Consider the following 21,973-nt stretch of genomic DNA (forward strand, 5'->3'; position numbering starts at 1 on the left):
GAAGGAAGGACTGGGGAGTGGGAATGTTGTATTGTTGCTGTTTTGCACTTATGTTTTCAGCTGCAACCAATACTGCTGTTACCTGGTTGAGTTAATTACCTTAAAGGTTTGCCATGTTTCATGAGTCCTGTTTTGTGGACACTGCCCTTCAGGCTGACAGTACGCCATTTGTGCTCGACCCTAAGAGAACCGCCCAGAGGCTATTATAGTGTCGCATGTTATCATTGTGTCATTGCTGTTCTATTTGGGGTTTGTTATTGGACATAACATGAAAAGGGGGGAGATGTCATGTACTGGGCTTTACGGCTTTACGCCACTAGGACCTGCTTTGCGGCAGGGGGCTGTCTATATCCAGTTCTATGTCTTGGCTGTCACACACGTTGTTGTGCTGTTATAACCCATGCTGGATACACGTTCAATAAAGCAGCGCTACAAGAAGCTACCGAGTGGTCATTCTACACATGTGATTGGTCAATGTCATGTAAATCACAAATTTAACTATCCAATCAGAGAACAGATGGGTTTGGCTGTCGGAGGGGGCTTTTTTGAACTGCAGGTCCTTGAAGGGTAATACAGTTTGAAGCTGGAGGATCTCTATATAACTATCCGATAGAAGCTAGGTCACCTAACTTACAGTACAGTTGTTGAAAGGATAAAGTTGTGGTATATCAGTGGTTAGAAATACCATTATTACTTTAGGATTAGTTTAACACAAAGTCAGGGCTGACCCAGGACCATGGCTGTGAGTCCCAGTACGCAGCATAAAGGTCCTTTCACATCGGACGCAGGATGTGCTGCTAATGCTAACTGCTAACTAAAAGCCAAAGATCCAGAATTTGTCGCGCTGGCAGCTGAGCTCTGTGGGTTTTTGCAGTAGCTCTACCTGTACTAGATGCACCTGCTTCTTGCCGTTTCTATCACTGACTTTATGTCCTCTACAAGAATTTCTGTTTTTGTTGCTGGTTCTTTAAATGTTCAATAAAAACATGTATCGCTAATTCATAACGAAGAAAGCTTTGTAACTATCCCCACTAGTGAAGACTGTGTCATTTCCACAACACTGCCCCCCCCTCCCGAGGTCCGCAGCGCTGTTGAAAAGGCTCTGGAGGTCCCTGTATTAAGCACGTAAACCTGTGGAAACAAAAATCACCAAACTCGAACCACCACAGACTGTTTTCCTTCCTGGTGATGAAGGAAAATGCTGGGCTGGCATGTAAAAGGGCATTTATTCCCTTCAAGGACCTGAAGCTCCATAAAGCACCCCTCCGACAGCCAAACCCATCTGTGCTCTGATTGGATAGTTAAATTTGTGATTGACATGACATTGACCAATCACATGAAAGGAAGAAAAATAGGGTCAAAATTCGTACTTGTAACTTGAAACTTGAGTGCAGAGTTTCACACTTATTTTTTGGCCACACACAAATCTTTTTTACGCACACACAAATTCTGTTTACACATACAAATCTTTTTTAGGCACACACAAATTCTTTTTACACATACAAATCCTGATTTACAAGTACAAAATATTTATGACCACAATTTGAACCCATACAGATGCAGTAAAGCTGTAGGAGCCAACAGCTGTGTGGTAGCTAACTAAACCGATTCTCGTGTGTTTTTTGGTGCATTTTTATTATAGTTAGATTCCTCTTCATTTATCTTTAGTAAAAGCCTGCTGCAGTTTTGATGATGGAAAGTCTTGCATGTTATTTCCTGTTAGTTACCAGTAACTAGCAGGCATTTGAATCTATGTTATATGGATGCTTTGCTAATGTTAATTGATGGTAAAAGCCATAAAGCTAAAATCAGGACTTTGGAATGCAGGTCCTTCTTCTAACATACACTATGGGATATACACATAACACAGAGACATTTGAGAGGAATAGATTGAATAAAGCAGTGTAATTGCACACTGCAAAACAATTTCTAAAATTCACTTTTTTACTTTTGGCATTATTCTGTAACAGACAACTCAAATTCCAACTTACTATTATTTCTCTTAGAATTTCTTAATGATTACGACTATTTTTTTAATGAGATATTAATGAGATCCCAGCAATCAGTTACTCGGCAAGCCCATCTAGTCTGTGTGTGTGTGTGTGTGTCAGCTGCCATGTGCTCAGTTGGATCAATTCTCTTCTACAACCACTGACCTGGAAAAAGCTGAAAAAGCTTTGCCTGCTCTGCTATCAATAGACAGTCTAATTAAGACCAGCACTGTCTGCTCAAATAGTAAAGACACTGGCTAGGATTTTATGAAAATTCCCTGTCAGTAAACCTAAACCTGGAGCTTCTGCAGATTAACTGTGACTCTCAGTGTATTTGACTGTGGCCTCAGACTATGGATGCCCTTGCCTGTGATAGCAGGGAGTTCGCCTGGCACTGAAGGAGGCCATCTGTTCAGCCTAGAGTGAAATGTATTGGATCGCTGTGAGGTTGCTTACACAATAGTGAGACAGGATTGGGTTAGAACTCTTTAAAATTGGAGCTATCCATTGGACCATGGATCATCTGCCATTTAAAACAATTAGAGAGAGGACACATCTGTGTAGACTGGACTTAAGCCGATGGATGGGACAGGCAGCAAAGCCTGCTCCCTCTCTCAGAGAGGCACAGCAAATAAGGGCCAGCATTTCTCAAAGTCATGGGCCCCCTTGAGTCCGGCTACCCCCATGTTCAATGGTGATCAAGTCTGGCTGGAGGAGCTGATAGACCCTGCTTCTAACCAGTCCTCTCCCAGTCAGCCATCTAGCCCCAGCGATCCAAGCAGCAGTCCAGGAGGCAGCAGGAGTAGCAGTGACGGCACTGACAGCCTGCACAGCTGGAACTCTGGGGTGACCTGCATCCTGCACAAGTCTATCAAGAAGCAGAGCCAGGAAGCTTTTCAGACTCGACTCAGAGGAGACAGAGAGTCTGAAAAGCTTGGACCAGTTCCTTCTAGCAGGCCTCATGGCAGAGGACATCCACAGGCAGAGCAGGGAGGAGACAGCCACAGCAGAAATCTGCATCAAGGGAGGGGCTCTGTACTTTCACACACCAGCTCTAAAAGCGGCAAACCACAGTGTGTACTGGAGGAAAAGATTGAAGCCAAACTGAAGTTTTCCCAGTTCCTGGATGAGGTGACATCTAATGTGCTTGACCCAAACAGCCTGCAGGCATTTGGAAAACCAGCATCTCCCTCTGGCTTCACCAATACAAATGCTGATCAGCCTCAAGCAGAGATCCACGTGGTGAGCCCCAGGCTACCCTGCTCAATGGCCCAGCAGCAAGGCCCTTTAGCCGAGCAGAAGACTCCAGAAGAGCGGACTTCTCCTGACCTGGTAGAAAAAAAGTATCTGGAGACGGACATCGACACTGTAAGGAAGGGCGATGAGCTGCATGACCTGGAGATAAAAGCAGACACACCAGAACAAATAGATGAGAAATATGTGATTCCACCTCCTCCAGAGTTCAGTCAAGGATTTAAGATGAAGAGTCACTTTCCTGAGTTTCACTATGACTTCCCCAGATACCCCTACAGATCTATCTCTCTGCCCAGGGGCATCAACATGGTGAGTGATGAAAGTCTTCCCAGTCTTTAATCAAGGCCAGGCCTCTGAACATATGTTGTGATTGGAACGGAAATTGTTCCTCTCAGTTTTTGAAGAGACGTCTGAGTAAATCAAGCCTTTGTATGATTTGAGTGAGCCATTCCTGATTTTTCTGCTCTATTATTAAGAGCGTAAAGAGCTCAAGTAAGCACGGGCATGTCACAGAGTTACAATGTCTTTGTCTAGTGCAGTCTGTGGAGTTTTGTTTGAATAATCCAAGAAGCAGTTGCATATAAAATGAATGCTATAAAAATAAATAAAACAATAAATTATTAAAGCAAGAGTTATAGGGAGAAAATTTAAAAAGAAACTTTTATAGCCCCACTACAGAACTTTGTTATCGCTATCTGAACCAGAAAAACATTCATATACTTGACATTCCTGCCTTTATCCCATTTTACAGTCTGTATGTTATATAGAGGCCTACTTGCATACACATATAAGACAAAACGAAAGATACAAAACATAATAGTCATTCCAGCATTTTGCCCACTTGAGGGCAGTAGAAATGAACTGCAAACACCACACAGACACCTTAAATGTAATTGAGTTTCTGACCTCCAACCTATGCGCTAATTTTAGCTCTGATTTGCTCTCCACCATCTGTTAGTTATTCAGTGTGTTGATTTGACTCATATGCAGTTGTTTTTCAGGCTTTTTATTATTTTGCTGAAAAGAACACTGGGATAAAAGCAAAACATTTAAAGTTATGACCACTGAAACGCCTCTAGGTCTAGAAGAAGTTCGAGCTTTGGGGCGATGAGTCTCTCAGAGTCTTACACAGAGTCATTCAGTTTACTGCTAATTATAAAAATATGGCTTGCAATTGACTTGGGTTCGCCCAAGTCAAGCTCTTTAAAGTTGTCACCTCACTGGTGATTATTGAACCTAGAATATGTAGTCAGAGAGCAGACAAAGCATGTCATCCTGGTGATGACATTATGAGTGTTCCATGCAAGTTCTGCTGTGCTAAAGCTTCCAATTAATAGTAAATCATTTGGAGCAAGAATGAGCTGTGGGTGTACGATTTCTCCTGCTGACCCACATAGACATCCTCAGCTGATTCAATAGACTGGGTATACTGATGTGTCTGTAAGTTTGCACAGGAGCGCTGCTTCATGCTGACCAATAAGCAGACTTTTATGGGACTCCTCATTAGCATTCTACCCATTAGCAACTCCTCCACACAAACAATTTGAACTGAACAATGCTGTCATTTACTGACTCAGCCCACTCGCATTTATTTTTTGACATCCATCATTTACTCAGTTTGAAACATAACCTTGCTAAAATGGCTGTGAAAGCAGCGAACCTTGTTGCACAACTGTTTCCTTCTCGAGTAGCAACCAGTGTTTCCACTGGCTTACACCACTAGAGTGCATTACACGGGAGGACAAGCCTGAGGGCTCAATCAGCAATTACTACAACCAGCGAGGGTATTTTTGCAGTCTCAGCATGACATCCATGTCAGTGGTGGATGATGAGGATGATGAAGCACTTGGCTGAGGTTACCTAGTTGCTAAATGTGCACCGCTTTGCTGACTAGAAAGCGTGCAAGCTTATTGTTTTACATCTCCGGGTTTGGGGTCTGTTTTTTTTAGCATTTCTCACCCCCCAAAAAACAAAACATACTTGACAGATCTTCAAACTCTGTGTCGCTCCCATTTAATAATAAAGGAGAAGATCACATTGCCTTAATTTATTGTCTGATTAAAATTCAGCCTTTGCCGTCACCTTAGCAACTGCTTGAAAAAAGGTGGGTGGTGTGTGGGGGCTGAGAGGCAGGCATGTGAGCCTGTTGGCGTTCATCTCAGTGTGAGTGTCTGTGTGTCGCTGCAAAGTTTCATCTCCTCACACAAGTCCTTGTACTTGTAATGAAACATTCTTTGCACTTGACCTTCTGCTGTGCACACACACACACACACACACACACACTGAACACGCATTCCCCTCACCCCCGGCTTTAAGGTGTGTTTTGTTGGTAATCTGACTCAAATAATCTCTTCGCAACGACTGCTTCCTTCATTAATTACAGGAGATAAATATGGATGAACGTCTCCCCTAAGTGCAGATGGTAAAATCTGCTTTCTAGCATTCGTCAAATTATGAAACATGATAACATAACAGCGTGGATACCACCCTCGATCGGGCCTAAATTTGAACGGAGATGGGGGAATATTCTCAAATCGATGCATAATTCATCGCTTTCTGAGAAAAAGAAAAATGGAAAAAAAGCAGCCGATTCATATAAACCTATTCTCCTTAACAGCCAAGGACTTGAGATGTAAGATTCAACAGATTGAACCACCTGTTCTCCCCACTCTCCACCCCCCCCCACCTCCCCCTTGTTTCCCCTTCTTTCTATGTCTCTCTCCACATCCTCCTCCCTCTCTTTCCCTCTGTGCTCCTTCTCTCTGATTCAGCACCTCGACAGAGATACTGAGTCGCTGCCAGTATCCCTCATGGGGGGGCTTGCCATGTATCTGCAGTCTGGCTGCAATGGAGGTTTTCACTCTCCCTCCCTCCCTTTCTTCCCCCTTTCCTTTGCCTCGCTTTCTCACTCTCTCCCCTCGCACTCCCGGTATGGTACGATTGTTCTCTTCTCACCTCAAGTGAGCGCAGATGTACACATCCGGCCGCAGTCTGATGAGCGTTGCATGGGATTTCTCACTAGTAAGGGAAAAAGGGAAGAGGAGCAGATGAGGGAGCACGGATGTGAGTGGGGGGGAGTGTGGGGACATAAACAAACACATAGGGAAACACAGAGTGTGCTTGCTGAATATGTATGTTTCTTTTCTCGTTCTTTCTTTTTCTTTTCTTTTTTTTGTGGAGGGTGTTTGTGCTGCAACGGTGCTCCACTTGGCAGCTTCTGGGCCAGTTTGATGGGTCCGCTCCACTAACATGCTGTCATTTCCTTTAGATGCCTGACGAAGTGATGAACAACATAGACACCATCAGGTAAGCTTCACCCTCTCCCTCTCTCACTCTCCCTCCTTTTCTGCACATATCTTTCAGCACTCCATCATCACGCCCCCACGTTCTCCCTGTCTTCTTCCTTTAAGCTCCTTCCCTCCCACTCTTCCTGTCTCTCTCTCTCTCTGTCTTTCTACTCTTGCACAGTCTCTCCCTCACTCCCTCTTGTCTTTCCTCCTGGCTCAGCTGCTGCCGCTGCTGCTGCTACTGCTGGAGTGGCGTGGTGCTAGTGGCAGCGACAGTTTTAGTGGTGGAGGAGGAGGTGGTGGGGTGGGTGCATGTGTTGGGGGTTTTCTCCGAGCTTTAAGGGAAAGCTGGGTAAACCAATCCAGATAGCATATAGAGAGGGGGTTTTCTCCATCCCCGGCGAGGCTCCGGCAGCAGGATTTTTATCTCTCGGTCTTCAGGATGAAGCTCTGCGCGAGCGGAAGGTACTGCTTCACTGTTTGCATCTTTGATTTGGATTACAAAGCTGCTTTTGGTTGCGTGTGAATATGTGTGTTTATGTGCTCATCTGTACGTGATGTGGCTGCACTTGCCGTGCTCTCTGTTTACTGATGCAGCGCTGTTAGGAATGATGCCTCTTCTCTGATACTTTGTCAAAGATAAAAGGGTGTATTTTGCAGAAGAAGGCTGACACGGTTCCATGCGGGGAACCTCTTGGCTGGAAATCCGCTGCAGTGACTATGGCGTTACTGTAAAAGCTTTTTTCCAAACAGATCAATCAGGAGTTTTTTTTAATTTATTTTTTTTATTTGAAATAATCTTGAATCTTTTCAGGTTCCCAAAATGTCCATTCACGACTGTTACACATTGGTTTCTGTGTGATTTTTGGACTGTCACCTGTCGGAATGCACCTGTAACACTGATTAATTACTCTGCATGATAACGCTGTTTTTCCACCACGAATACTTAAGCAAGAGCAGCTCTGATCTGTATGTTTTTCAACATGACAGTCAAAAAAACACAAACGTGAGCGCGTGCTGGTGTAGACGGATTTTAATGAGCTCATTACAAAATTGCAGGTGCTCGCCCACTTTTCTGATTTAAGTATTTCAGAGAAATAGAGCAGCAGCGGAAACATGACGAGATGCAGGGGCCACCCCCCCTCCCTCTACCTCCCACTCTCTGTTTTGCACCTCACTGGCCTACAGTAGACATGTTTTAATTAATACCAGTACTAATGAACCATTATTAATCCGGCTCAGATGAAAACAGATCCCAAGCTTTTCCTTTTGTGTTAGATTACCGATGGTGTTATTACGATTTCAGGAAGATTACAGTTTAAAAGCCATTTAACCAGTCGACGAGGGGTAATTAATCTTGACGGGGTGTTTCTTTAATAGGAGGCATCAATTGTCCTCACCTCTGTGTCACAGCTTTAATTGAATTATAGCAGCTGTGCCGAAATAAGAGGGGGGTAGCCCCGTGTCTATTCTGCTCGCTTTTTGCATAGGAAACCAGGTCACCTGTAGCCTATAAGCAAGCTGTGATGGGGTTAAAGAGAAATCAGGACCCACCTGAGAGTCTGACCCTACCTCTTCATCCCCCCCACCCCACCATATCCGCGAGATGCCTTCGAGTCTAAATGATGAAATGTCCTGAAATCTCTCACACTCCGTTGCTCCTGCTCTCTCGCTCACTCTCTCTTCCTCTTTCGCAATCCCTGTCCCTCTCTTGTCCGGGCTCATGTGTCAGGGCCCTGGAGATGGAGATGTAAATTTTGCATGGCGACACATTGGAGCTCCAACGCAGAGGAGACCTCGGGTGGATTAAACAGATTTAAAGTTTCAAGGAGTTTAAAAAAAATCGTTGTCAGAATACTCTAGCGGATGAATAACAGTGTGAAGGGTTTTATTTTAAATATAAGATTGATACCGCTTTTTAAAAAGCATGATTGACAGCCAAAGATTGAGCAAAATTATTATGCCGCTGTCTCGGTGAGCGGTGATGGAAGTGACGTCCTTGAGAGGCAGTAAAACAAAAGTCTGGGTTAGTTTTTAGATTTTTAGGATGATTGATGACATTTTTTTTCTTCCATCAAACCCACTGCGACTGGATATAATTTCAGAATAATATATGCACATTAAGAACCCTCATTATACAGGAAGAGAAGGCGATTAAAAGGTGCTTCATACTGTTAAGTTTCAGAATGTATCCTGCACTTTATATCTTGGTCTTTTTAAGCCTGTTTTTAAGTAGATCTTTTTAGATATATACAGATTAAAGAAAGAACAACATAAAGTGTCATGAAGAGGCCAGATATGAGCTTAAATGCTCACTGGGATATGAGCTATAAATAGGCACTCACTCATTTGATGTGTTAATGATGGTGGTGGAGAGAGTTATCCAACACGTGACCTGCCAGGTGTTCACTTGGCTTGAACTCTGGTGACTTTGAAGACCACAGATCTTTTTCTTTTAGTCATTAAGTCATTCAGTGACCCTTTGTGCCCTAAAGGGAGGGATCTGTATTCATTATGTTTCTGCACTTTTGTTTTTTGTTTTCTTTTAAAAAAGCTCAGTTAGTCCGCGATAATGTCTCGGCCTCGATCTGAAGGTAAACCGAATCTTCCTACTCCTCTGAAGCTCACTAATTAACATGTCCTGTCTTCTTCATTTAATCTGCACAAAAGCAGCTTGTAGTTTTTATAGCTTGGTTATTCCACAGCTCAAATGAACACGATACATGTCAATTATTGAGTTTCATTCGTGCTGCTTTGTGGACTTTGTTCCTTGCGACAGAGCCACGCTGCCTGTTTCCTAATCCAGACTGGCTGCCAGTGGTATGAGAGTGATATCAGTTTTCTCATCTAATTCTTGGCAAGAACACAAATAAAAGGCTCTCCTGAAGTCTTCCAGTGCCGTTTAATTTGAACTTAAATTTGCCAACTGGAAGGTTTTTCTCTGCTCGTTCGTGTGGTAGTCGCTGTTTGTGCTGTGTTTCAGTTATTATTGTTTCTATTTGATGCTAATAATACATATAGAACACTGGGCAGCTGCTCTATTATAAATGAGTCAAACGGCCATGTTTATGTTATAGCAAAGGCACCTGTCAGCGTCTGGGATGTTGTCGCAGGTTAGTGAACAGTTTTCAAAGTCAACATGGTGGATAAATGGTGCCGAAATGGGGCAAGGTGGACACCAGAGTGACTCCGACAAGGGCAAGATTGTTTGCGTTGAAACATTTCCAGAACAGTGATGGCAGGTTGTGGGAGTCAGAGGACTGACAAAAAGATCTGCTGCTTGTGATCATATTCATACGTGTATTCATAGTTTTCACGCAATATTACATCGCTATAGGAACGCCTACCTAGAGGACAAACAGGGGCTTTCCCCGTTTGTTCTGCCAGCTGTTAACTTGGATGCACTTGGAAGTCCCTCAGTCCAGTTTCTTTGGCCATTTTGTACCAATCCATCCTTTTCCATAGCAACTCTGGTTTCTTTTAAACTGGTTTATTTCATAGAGATGTCGCCCGTTAATGGACATTAGTCTCAAAATACTGCATGAGACAGAAACATTACAGATTTTAGCAAAATGGCTAGTTTATATTTTTAGTCCCAAGGTAGATAACAAAAAATATAGCCTACTATATGCAAGACATCAATGGCATTCAGAGTGAGTCATTTAAACTCACAATTATGAGACAAACCTCAAGCTGTTCAAAAATATTACTACTAATACCCATAAACTGGATCAGCATGAGATGGATACAATCTCTTGTCCATATAGGAGCAACATCTTTTAATCGTTGAATTCAGTGAGCTCTTTGTGAAAGAGCTCACTGAATTCAAGCGTAGTACTGTAGTAGGATGCCACCACCATTGTGGCATATTCCATGATCAACTCTCAGTTGATCTACTGTTAATGCAAAGTTGAACCACAAAGCAGTAGACCACGATCATTATCAAACTCCTTAGGTAGCTCCTTTAGGTTTATTGTATATGTGCACTTTTTTCCATATAGTGTTCCTCCTTCCCCCTCCAAACAGCAACATTATTGACCCATCCAGCTCCAAAATAAACAGAACTGTCTGTACTTTTGTGCAATTCCATCCTGTTGGCAGTCTGAGGAATTCTCCACAATAAACACGTGTAAAATGCTGCCAAAATGAAGCTCTGGCTGGGACCTCACTGTGGTGGGTGCTGTTTATCGATTGCAGATACATAAAACTTGCAGTATATTTACATAACTTTGTTTTTCTCCTTCTGAGAAATGACTATTTGTGGCTTGAAACAGCTGGAAAATTAACAGACTTTTGTTGCAATTCTATGGAGTGTCCCCTAAGTCAGAATGATGAGAACTACGAAGACCTCAGGGCACCTTCAGATTCCCTGAGCTGTTCTGAAAGGGGAGTTTTGGCTGATCATTATAGATAGAGAGATGTTAGAGCAACAGAGAGGACGTGTTTGAAAGCGGCGTGGGAGAGAGGCTGCTCTGAAGAGGCGAGAACTTAGTTTTGACCTGCTGAAGTGGACAGTGTTGCTCTGACAGACTGATGCTCTCCACTGTCCTCTGTGGTCTGACCAGTCAGCCTCTCTCTCCCACACTGTCTGTAGGTCTCTCTATCCTGAAGCTCTGAGAGCTCCCCCAGGGGCCATTAAGCCTATCTTATTATCTTAACCCCATTATTTCTCCTCCCCTTTGCCTTCTTCAGCACCAGCGGTCAGGTTGTGCTGGTCCAGATTTATTCCTCATTGTGATGAAGCCTGCCTAATATGACAGCGGCTATAACTCAATTTTTTTGTAATTTGACTTGAGTTGGACATTTACATAGTAATCAGCATTGTAGGTCAGTTTGTGGTCAATGGAAGTGACACCATTTTAATGAATTTTAAAGTGAGAGTTAGATTTTTTTCTGAACAGAAGCCGCTGTGAAAGCCAATGACGAAGAATGGTAATGCTAAAATATAGCTGGTAAGTGAGCTAAAATAGTGTTTAGCACAGAACTATAATGCTAAACTTGTTAATTTTCAGACCCAGAAATCCGTCTTTTGTATACAGTCTATAAAAATACAGCAGTATTCACTAAATGGTTGCTAACCTTTGCATAACCCCTGCATAAGAGTGGTTTGGATAAAATTCTCAAACATGTGTTTTAGAAGGTTCAAGGTTCAAGGTTCTTTATTTGTCACATGCATAGTTATACAAGTATAACACACAGTGAAATGTAGTCTGACACGCTCCTCGACATGTGCAAAAAATGGGGGGGGGGGGGGGTGTAGAGGAAGAACATTATATATATATATATATATATATATATATATATATACACATACATATAGTATATACACTGGGTGAATGTGCAGTAGTAGCAGCAAGCAGGTGAATTCTGTACATTAATATGAATAGACATCTGACTATTTTACAGGATAGACAATATAAACATATTTAAAGTTAAAGGAATTGAAATGTACATTGTGCCTTGGTTTAGAGCGTCTGGAAGAGAGTCCTGTCTCAGTCAATTATAGATGATGTGAGCGGGCGGGTGTGTGTGTTTAGGGCACGGATGGCTTGGGGATAGAAGCTCCTCTTGAGTCTCTCTGTCCTTGCCCGGAAGATGCGGAACCTTCTACCAGATTGCAGAAGTTGGAACAGTTTGTTGCCAGGATGGGACGGGTCCTTCAGTATCTGCGCTGCTCTAGTCCGGCATCTCCTGGTGTAGGTGTCCTGAAGCGGGGGGAGAGCAATCCTGCAGCAGCGTTCTGCTGTACGGATCACTCTCTGGAGAGCTTTTTGGTCCTTCACACAGAAGTTGCTGGTGTCACATAGATAAGTACAAGGTTTCTGCTCTTACTATAACAAAATCCAACAACACAAGCAGCTCTGAAGCTTAATATCAAGGGTAATTTGAAGGATTTCTAAAAAAAGGTGCATGTAAGATGAATCGCCAGGCTAAAAATGACACCAGTCATCGGGACATTGCACTGGATATTTTGGTTCCTCTGGGTTGTGATTTTGGGCTCTTTGGCTTGTTCTGTCAGATGTTTCTGGCATCACAGAGATACGTGCAAGCTTACCTTTCTTACAACTAGATGTAAGATGTAAAACCCGGCAGTGAGCACAAGTCATCAAGACGCTGAGGCAAAACAAATTATAAATCCCTTTTTTTGTTTTTTACCCTTTCCATAAAAATAGGGCAAGCGTACTTTACACTACATGAATACGAGACACCACTCTGAGACCTGTAGGGGTTTTCCGTCATGCCGGGCATCATATAAAATGAACGCAACATATAAAAAACATGTTTTTGTACTAATCGTAGGAATCATGCAAGATTTTAAGATACGCAGCTCCAGATGAGATGTCAGTTCAGTGGCTGTGGGCTAAATCTCTAGTTAGCATGCCTGTGAAAATAGCAGACGCCATGTAAAATTCCCATCTGTTAAAAGTCTGACACAAACTCATGCCTGCACAAGAGGTTACATTGCTGTTGGACAGATACAATTGTAGAACCCATCTTCTCAAATCAAATAAATGCATTTCTTAAAATGTTGAACTGTTATTCAAAACCTTCTTTTTTAACCAAGCCATAAAGCATTTAAAAGCCAAACTGCAGGGACCTTTGTAATAAAGAGTATCAACCTGTGAGAGTTTAGAAGAAAATTAAACAGATAAATTAAAGCTTTTCAAGCAAATGTCTGCAGCTTGTTTGCCTCGGTCAAGCCGGAGGTCACAGATTACCCTTGTTTTCTTTCCAAGCCGCTACATTAATGGGGCTATGCTGGAAAGTTATTAGTGCTATATTGCGTCTTCCCAATATAGTGCCTCTCTGTGTTTTTTTAAAGATCCTTTCATGCATCCCTGAGTTGAGGCTTTTTAGGCAGCCTCTTGAGAGTTATGGATGGACCAGTAAGTACATCTGTGTATAAGTGCACGAGGTAAATGCTGAGGAAACTCACACACACACATACACGCACAGAAACACAGAGCACTACACTGCAGGCTAGATATGCAGAGGTTGTTCCTTTGTTGCATCTAATCACTACCTGTCCATTCGAGCTCCACTCGTAAACAGCATGCTGCGATGGTGGGTGGCGTGCTGTGCATGCGTGTGTGCGTGTATGTGTGTATACACATGTGTGCACGTGCATCCATGTGTGTTTGTGTCTGTTCTATTTTTAATGAGCTGAACCCGTTTGAAAGCCGCTTGTGTTTTTCCATCCCGTCTGCTTTTGGTTGTGGTTGCAAACGTGGCAAACACTGGCCTTGTTTTTTTGCACCACAACAGCATTTTCACAGCTGTATTTCTTTTTCCTCTTTCCAACCAGCAAAATAAATAAATAAATGGATAAAAATGAAAAGACTGTGGACAGAAATGCTTTTATTTATTTATTTATTTTCTGCTCTCATCCTTTCTGGGAAAATTTAAATTGTGAAAGTAATTCAGAACCACTGAGATGGAACAAAGTAATCAGTGGGAAAACTTTGGTTTCAACTTGTGAAAGAGTTTAAAAGTTGGGGTTATTGTGAGAGGGTGTATTCTGGGTCGAGAAAGACGTGATCTCAGCGTCTTTGCTAGGACAGCTCTCGGAAGGCTTCGCTGGCACTATGAGTATCTTGTCTGAAGGATGAGCTCATTTTTTTTTGTAGAGCAGCATGTTTTTATGTTTTTAATGCGCTCAGTGTGCGGGTTTGTTCTTTTAGGAACGCATAGGTCATTGTTTTTGCCACTCTGAGGCTCCTAGCTTGAATTTTATCTTTGTTTTTTTTATTAAATCAAATCACTTTTTATTGTCACATCACATGTGCAGGTACATTGGTACAGCACATGCGAGTGAAATTCTTGTGTGCGAGCTTCACAAGCAACAGAGTTGTGCAAAATACAATAACATAAACAGGCAAAATATACGAATGGCTAAATCTGAAACTAATAAATATATGTACAATATATAATAGTATATGCAAAAAAATAAATAAATAAATAAATAAATAAATAAATAAAATAAAAAATAAAAAATTCTGGATGTGTATACTAAATGTTTTTCTACGTGTGTGTGTGTGTGTGTGTGTATACACATATTTTACAAATTAAATAGAGTCAATAAATAAAATATATAAAAATATACAGAGTCTATTTGCAAATTTGAAAGCTATTTCTGTAGTTCCTCAAGGTGAAAGAAGTATTTGCAGAGTCATTTAAATGATCTGTGTCATGTATTGTGTTGTTTTCCAGCAGGATTCTGTAAAAACTGCAAAGCCATTAAATAAAACGTGATCAAGACTTGAAGCATGGGCAAGAATAGAAGCAGTTCAGTTCTGGAGTGGATTTGATCACGCTCTTTAAAATGGCAAAGTAGAAAAATGGCCGTGGCCAAGGATGTGGCTTCTGATTTTTTTTAAAAATTTATTTGGCATTCAAATATCAAATTTTTGATTCGGACATGGAAAACAAATTTCTTCCAGGGACTGCCCAAATGCACTCAGTCAAAAGCACAATAAGCCTCCATAAACCCAACATACCTACCTGACCATTTCATTAGGTACACCATTCAACTGCTCATTAACAGCCAATCACATGGCAGCAGCTCAAAGCATTTTTACGTTTGCAGGAATGGGGTGAAGCTGAAGTTCAAACAGAGAATCAGAAAGGGGAAGAAAGAGGGTTTCAATGTGACATGGTTGTTCGTATCAGCTGGACTTAGTATTTCAGAAGCTGCTGATCTACTAGGATCTACTGAGAATGGTCCAAAAATGAGAAACGCAATCACCATTACACCACCAGCAGCCTAAACCGTTGATACAAGTGAGGATGAATCCATGCTTTCATGGTGTTTACAACTAATTCTGACCCTACCATCATACAACAATTCCTAATCTTCTAATGGCCATGTCTACATGAATACATGCATTGAGTGGCCGACAAGATACTTGCATTAACAAGCAGCTGAACAGGTATACATAATGAAGTGACATGCGAGGGTATTATGTGTTTATATATTCCCTGAACAAAAATGCCGTGAGGAGGCTTGAATAATTAGGGAATCACAAATGAGTGGTATGCTGAAAACAATACTCTGGTAGGGAAAGTGTTAATGTATTAAGTGGTAGAGGCACTCTTGGAAGATAAATAAACAGATAACATTCAAACCAGTTCTCTAGCTTTGCATTTCATCATTATACCGGTGCCTGTATCAAACCCTCTTTTTAACGCGGTGCCATTTTCTACGTCTAAATGTCTGCCTGCAGCTTATTCTGTGGTTGATGTTGGACTCTGTTCTCTGTGTTCACTCCTTCAGTTTTGGCAGAACAGAACTGTTTGTATTTGGGATCGGCGAGCCTCCATCACCTCTTCCGCTCATTCTAAAATCCTCTCGGGATGTTGTCGTGATTTCACACTCCCCAGTGCCGGGTGCCATCAGCAGCACGTGAAATCCGTTCAGCGGGTCATTATCCCCTGCTGCCGCTAATGATGTTGGTAGTTGCTGTGAAACTACTTAGGTGTCTGCTCCCGAGTTAATCAATGCAGGACCGAGAAACAGCTAAGAAATAAACCCACACACACTGACAGAATAGCACCCTAATTTGAAAGCTGATTTTTGTCTGTGAGGTGGTTGAGTCATACTGTACATGCCATTGGACTGAGTGACTACTGCAGGTTGTTAATCCGAAGGCACAGGGGCCAGAAAGAGCATCATCTCTGCCTTCTTTCCCTGCTGCTGGATGAGTCAGCCACTCGGGTTCCCCCGCTCTAATGCTGAGGTCTGGGCCTGTGATAAGGGTTTTTCCTGAGAGCCAATCTTGCTGAAAGGTAGATGCAATCAGGAAGCCAGGAAGGAAGAAAGAGACTGACGGAAGAGGCGAGGAAAAGGAGAGGAAGGAGGTAAAGAAATGATGAGTTTTCAGCAGAGACTTCACACCCGCTCTATTTGCTTTTCCTTTGTAATTTGGCAAAGCTCGCTTCCTCTTTAATGTCTTTGGCTTTATTGTAAATACTCTGGCTAGCAACCCCCCCCTCACAAACACACACACACCCCTCTACTTTTCCATCTCCCTCATTCCACAACTTTAATGCCCTCCTCCTCTTTTACCACCTCCCTCTTCCTCTTCTTTTCAATGCTCTCGAATGTCAGCGTGGCACGAGTGGGTGGCAGGCACCGCCATCCGAACGAGCCCCTTGTAAGGTTTTGCTGCAGTGTGAGGATGGGCACAAGGAAGACGAAGAAGCAAGCAAGCGAGTGAATGAGCGAGGGTGTTGCGTGCGCGGTTGTGCGTTGGCGTTTTGACAGCGGACGCCTGATGGGGCCTGAGACGTGTCGCTAACAGCTGTCCTTTTTCACTTTTATGGCAGACAGCGTTACTTTAATTCAAGCCTGGGAGAAGGAGGTTGAATAGGCAGAGCTTGTGCCGCAGAGTAAACACAGGCACACACACACACACGAACGCACAAGCAGGAACACACCTAGACTTATAGATACAAACAAATGTGTACATATGCATACGGACAATCAAGCGTACACCTGCATGGATAAACTCACACATTTCTGCCACTTTAATGCTCTCAAATACATGCTCGCACCTGCCAAATCTTAAACACACACACGCGCGCACACACATATTCGAAGCTGGTATGACTCAGAGGGGAGCAGCTGGAGTGAAGGCTCCAGTGGCGGTAGTGAGCTGTCACCATCTGGAGGAGTACATGTCTCCCTGCCTTCTCAGCCAGTAGCAGAAGTCACCTCCCAACAACTGGGCATTAGTAGATCAACATGTTTCTTTATTTCATAATACGTGCGTGTGTGTACACAATATCAGTGGGTACAACACCCCAAACATGAGCTGTAACTCGCTGCAGTCCCATCCACAGTCGGTCATTGCTTCCTTCCCGGATGGTCAGCCCGCTGCTCGGATCAGAGGAGCTTTGATCAAGCTTTGACAGCCTGTCTCATTCAATAACATGCGCCATTTGTCTGTGTGCTGAAGGCTGCACCTGTGCTGCGGACGCCACCAAGACGCAGAGGACTGGAGGGATGGAGGAAATATTTATACAAAAGACTTTCAGTCTTTCAGGCTTGTCAAACTCCTTCATTCACACTGCCTGGATGTGTCAGCTCCTCTTCTTTGTGTTTGGACATATACGAGATGAAGACACTGAGTCTGCAAGGGATGTTTGTTTTTACTGATAAGTCTGATATCCGCCTGTCACAGGAGACTTTCCCCCACCACTAGTGACATGAAACAAGTCTATGTCCTGCCAGGACCCAGAAGCAGTTTTTTTTAACCTCCAACAGATTTTGTCTAATGGCTCCTGACCACAAGCAAACAATTCAGCATTAAACACAATATTTAAGAACGTAGAAAAGTTTTGTGAACATTTATGTTTTTTTAAAAAGATATAGACAAATGTTTCAAACATTTCATTTTTTGTATGAAGGCAGTTGTGGGGGTTGTTTGCTTATGTTCCAGAGTGCTTTCAAAATTTCATCAAACCACACTCACAGCGTGTCAGTGATTAGGCAGCTTAGTGCTTCTTTGCGTGTTTTTCCATGTCAAACAATTAGCATTTTTTCTTTTAATATACAGCATTTGTGGTCACAAAAGAATACTTCTCATTCAAAATCAGGTTTTCAGTTCCCCAAATGTTCCCTAAACTGAGTGGGGGGAACTTAGATTTTAGAAGAAGATGCAGACAAGCTGTTTGTGGGAGCCTTTAATTTAAGAAATAAAAATATACACAGAATGTACTCACCGGGCGCTTTATTAGGTACATCTTAATATTAATTGGTTGGACGCTCTTAAATCTTTGAGACACAGATTTAACAAGGTGCTGGAAACATTCCTTCACTGGTACTAAGGGGCCCAAAGTGTGCCAAGAAAACATTGTCTACACCATTACACCATCATGCAAGGCGGGATGGATCCATGCTGTATGCCAAAATCTGATCCTACCATCTGAATGTCACTTTAGTAATTGAGATTCATAGACCAGGGAATGTTTTTCCAAGGTTCTGTTGTCCAGTTTTAATGAGCATGTATGAATTGTAGCTTCAGTTTCCTGTTCTTAGTTGACAGGAGTGGCACCCAGTATGGTCTTCTGCTACTGTAGCACATCTGTGCAAAGGTTTGATCAGTAGCTTGTTTAGAGATGCTCTTCTGCATACCTTTGTTTCATGAGTGATTGCTGCTTTTGTATCACAGTCAACAGATGTTGTCAAATGCTTTCTCTTTAAACCCTAGGGATGGGTTTGTGGGAAAATCCCAGCAGATCAGCAGTTTCTGAAGTACTTTAACCCAGTATACTGACAAAGTGTGTAATAGACCCACTGGTCCATCCCGTGAATGTCATGCTTTGCTTCTCCTACGCATGAAATGGACAGGCATGCTTAAGTTGCAGTACCTTTCAGTGCCAGCAGAGGGCGATAATGTATTTAAAAGCAACATAAAAACAGTCATGGACGAACTTTTAATGAAACACATATACACGTAAACACATATCAGCCACGTAGCTTAATATTACGTGGAATAGAAGGAGCCTGGATTGTACTTCATTCCTACTTTGGTCAGTTTAACTTGTTGGCTTTAAATAAACTATCGCCCTCTACTGGTACTACAATTTAATTCCATTTCACACCTAGGAGAGGCAAAGCGTGGCATCCATAGGATGGTCCTGCAGGTCTATTACATGCTTTGCTGTGATATTGGGTTGATGACTCAGAAAACCCTGCCACGACAACAACTATCTCATGTTCAGGCCCTTAAATTACCTTTCGTCCTCATTCTGATGCTCAATTTGAACATCAGCAGGTCATCTTGACTGTATCTACATGCGTAACTACAATAATCTGCTGCCATGTGATTGATTGGATATTTGAGTTAATGAGTGTTCAAACCGTGAGCGTATATATTCCCTCTCCTTTAATGGATTCCCCTCATATGGTAGCTGAACTTTGCTAGAAAGCTGAAAGGAATCCCTTGCTCTTTATGTCTGAAGGACTGAGTCCAAAGCTTGACATTTACAGCTGATGTCTCAGACAGTTTTACTTCTCATTTTCGCTTCCGCTGTTTCTTTGCAGGAAACGTTGTGCACCGTCAGTGGAAGAAGTAAGACAAAAATGGTCTTTACTTTGAATTTAGTGCCTTGAATTTAAGGAAACGGGACAAAACTCGTGGGATATTTGCCATTAAACTGTCCACATTATGCTTAATGGGATTTCCATGTCATTTAGTCTTCTACACAGGGGTTTGCACAGTTAAAAAGACAAAGTCAACACCAAATAGAGTAATTCTCACCCACAAAGAAAAGCTATTGAAGTCCTTCTTATGCCTCATTTGTAGTCCAGACTTTTCCAGACTTTCTGTTACTCATCTACATAACAGTGGTATAAGAGTGGCTAGTTTTGGCACATATTCTCCAAAATATCTCAGCCATGAGCAAAGCACACCAAATGTTCTGGTGTCGGGTACTAAGAGTAAGCGCATGAATCTTCACGGCATCTGAAGACCCAGTGAATTATTTTCAGTTTGATGCAATATCCGGAGGGGTAAGTTGCAAACGTTGCTATGTGTGCTCTGTGCTCAAAAGGGATTTTATGTAGAATGAGAGTTGGATCATAGCAAATTCGGGTTTTCAGGGGGAGAGGCCTTAAATAGACTGGAGCTAAAGAGCATTTCAGACAGAAGGTGAGAAGAGGTGCAGCATGTGAGAAAAATTATGAGAAAAGCATTTATTTTATTTGTTATTTTTAGTAGCAGATCCCCTACATACAACTACAGGCCCTTTAAAAAATAATATGGGTTCTTTCATATGAATATGACCAACAGAATCTGTCCATGGATCTTAACATCAGTTTTGTCCTGCTTGACTTGTCCTTACTAAAAGTTGCCATCCTGTCTGTTTGCTTTGTTTGGCAGGGTCAACACAGATAGATCACTCACTAATTCCAGACTTAGCTGGTCTCCTTTGGAAAACTAACATAAATGCTGTCTCCCTGTGGTCAAGCCCTTTAAACACATGAGAGGGAAGGAACACAGACAAACCATGAAAAAGATATACATTGGCAAAACCGCCTTAAAAGTCCCCCGAAATGGCGGCAAACATCCGAAAAAGAGGTAAGAGTGAACGTCTCAGACGCCATCTTTCCATCCATCCTCGTTTTTTATCTGTTTGTCCGTTCATCCGCCCACGAGGTGTCTCCTCTCGCCATCCAGAGGTGCTAAAGCAGCCTCATCCCGCCTCTCCAAGCCCAGAAGTCACGCTGCCTCGTCATCTCATCTCGCTGGAATGAAAACACTCATTATGTCTGACTCAGCTCCTGTTCACCGGGGAGGTCACTAATGGGGGATTTAACATCCCTGGAGCTACTTCACGTTAACTCATCCTCTACCAAACAACAAACACCTGTTTTCCCCTGATGATTCCAACCAATCACAGAGAGGCATGAGGCGAGGAGGTGGGGGCTGCTTGGATAATGCGGCACTCAAATGTCACTCAGTCATTTGAGACATTCATTGAATCACTCTGTGGGCAGGTTTTCTCTACTCACTGACACAGTTCCATAAAACATAAACACTATCCCACTTTCAGTCTGAAGTTAGACTGAAGCTAGAAGTTATTTAGTATTTAGCATTTTTGTATTTACAGTCGAGTAAATGGAGACTAGAGCTGTGCTTGAGGCAGGATACTCAATCTGAGTGCATAAAAAAAGGCTTAAAAAGAGAACGTAAACTACTTTTACAGAAGCACAACTTACCTAACATGAGAAAAAATAAGTTCTAAATTTGATAAGATATTATGTTGCTTTGCTAAAAAAAAAAAAAGTGGAAATGAAAAATTCAGATGCTCAGTTTTTCATAAAATAAAACTTAATTGGTTTAAAAATAGAAGCAATCCATATCTAATACAGAGGAATCAACCTGAGAGAATATGAGCACTGCATTATGTATCTTTTTGTTATTCTTTAAGAAAAACAAAACATTGTGAGTTTGTGCAAGGATCTAGCTGCATTTATGTGTGGCAGAGAAGACAAGAAAAGGTAGACGTGAGGTGATATTTATAGAGCCACAAAGTCTACATGCGGAGAAGATGGGGTGGGTGGATGGGTTGACAAAACACTGGACTTTAGGACAGTAAACTGTATTCAGCTTTTATTATTGTAACATTGGACAGTGGTGGAATTCAGTTTTAATCCACCAATGCTTCACTGACACAGGCCTTGAGCTCCTGGCAACCTCTGGTTACTAGGGCAAAATTAATATTCTCCAGCCAGTTGCTGAGTGCGTGTTGACCAGATGAAAGCTGCACCAAAGAGAGCGCTGCTCCACAAACCTTGCTGTGATTGCTGTGTTGACCACATGTAACATGCTGACTTGTCTGCAAACACCCTCCGAATACTCGGCAAGTGGTAGTGAAGCTAAAAACATGATACACAAACCAGAAAAAGACACCATTCCCCATCAAAATAAAACC

At 42.4% G+C, this 21,973-nt stretch overlaps 1 protein-coding gene across 2 annotated transcripts in view; it reads left to right on the forward strand.

Annotated features, from left to right (window-relative positions):
• The first annotated feature begins 2,555 nt into the window (after positions 1-2,555).
• Positions 2,556-21,973, forward strand: part of LOC113037399 (brain-enriched guanylate kinase-associated protein) — a 39,321-nt gene continuing 19,903 nt past the window's right edge. For both annotated transcript variants that reach the window (XM_026194419.2, XM_026194420.2), the window contains exons 1-2: positions 2,556-3,554; positions 6,514-6,551. In XM_026194419.2, coding sequence (XP_026050204.2) covers positions 2,571-3,554; positions 6,514-6,551 — 1,022 coding nt within the window. In that variant the 5' untranslated portion in view covers positions 2,556-2,570. The remainder of the gene's footprint in view (positions 3,555-6,513; positions 6,552-21,973) is intronic.

The sequence above is a fragment of the Astatotilapia calliptera genome, chromosome 15 (assembly GCF_964374335.1).
Source record: "Astatotilapia calliptera chromosome 15, fAstCal68.1, whole genome shotgun sequence".
Classification (NCBI taxonomy): Eukaryota; Metazoa; Chordata; class Actinopteri; order Cichliformes; family Cichlidae; genus Astatotilapia; species Astatotilapia calliptera.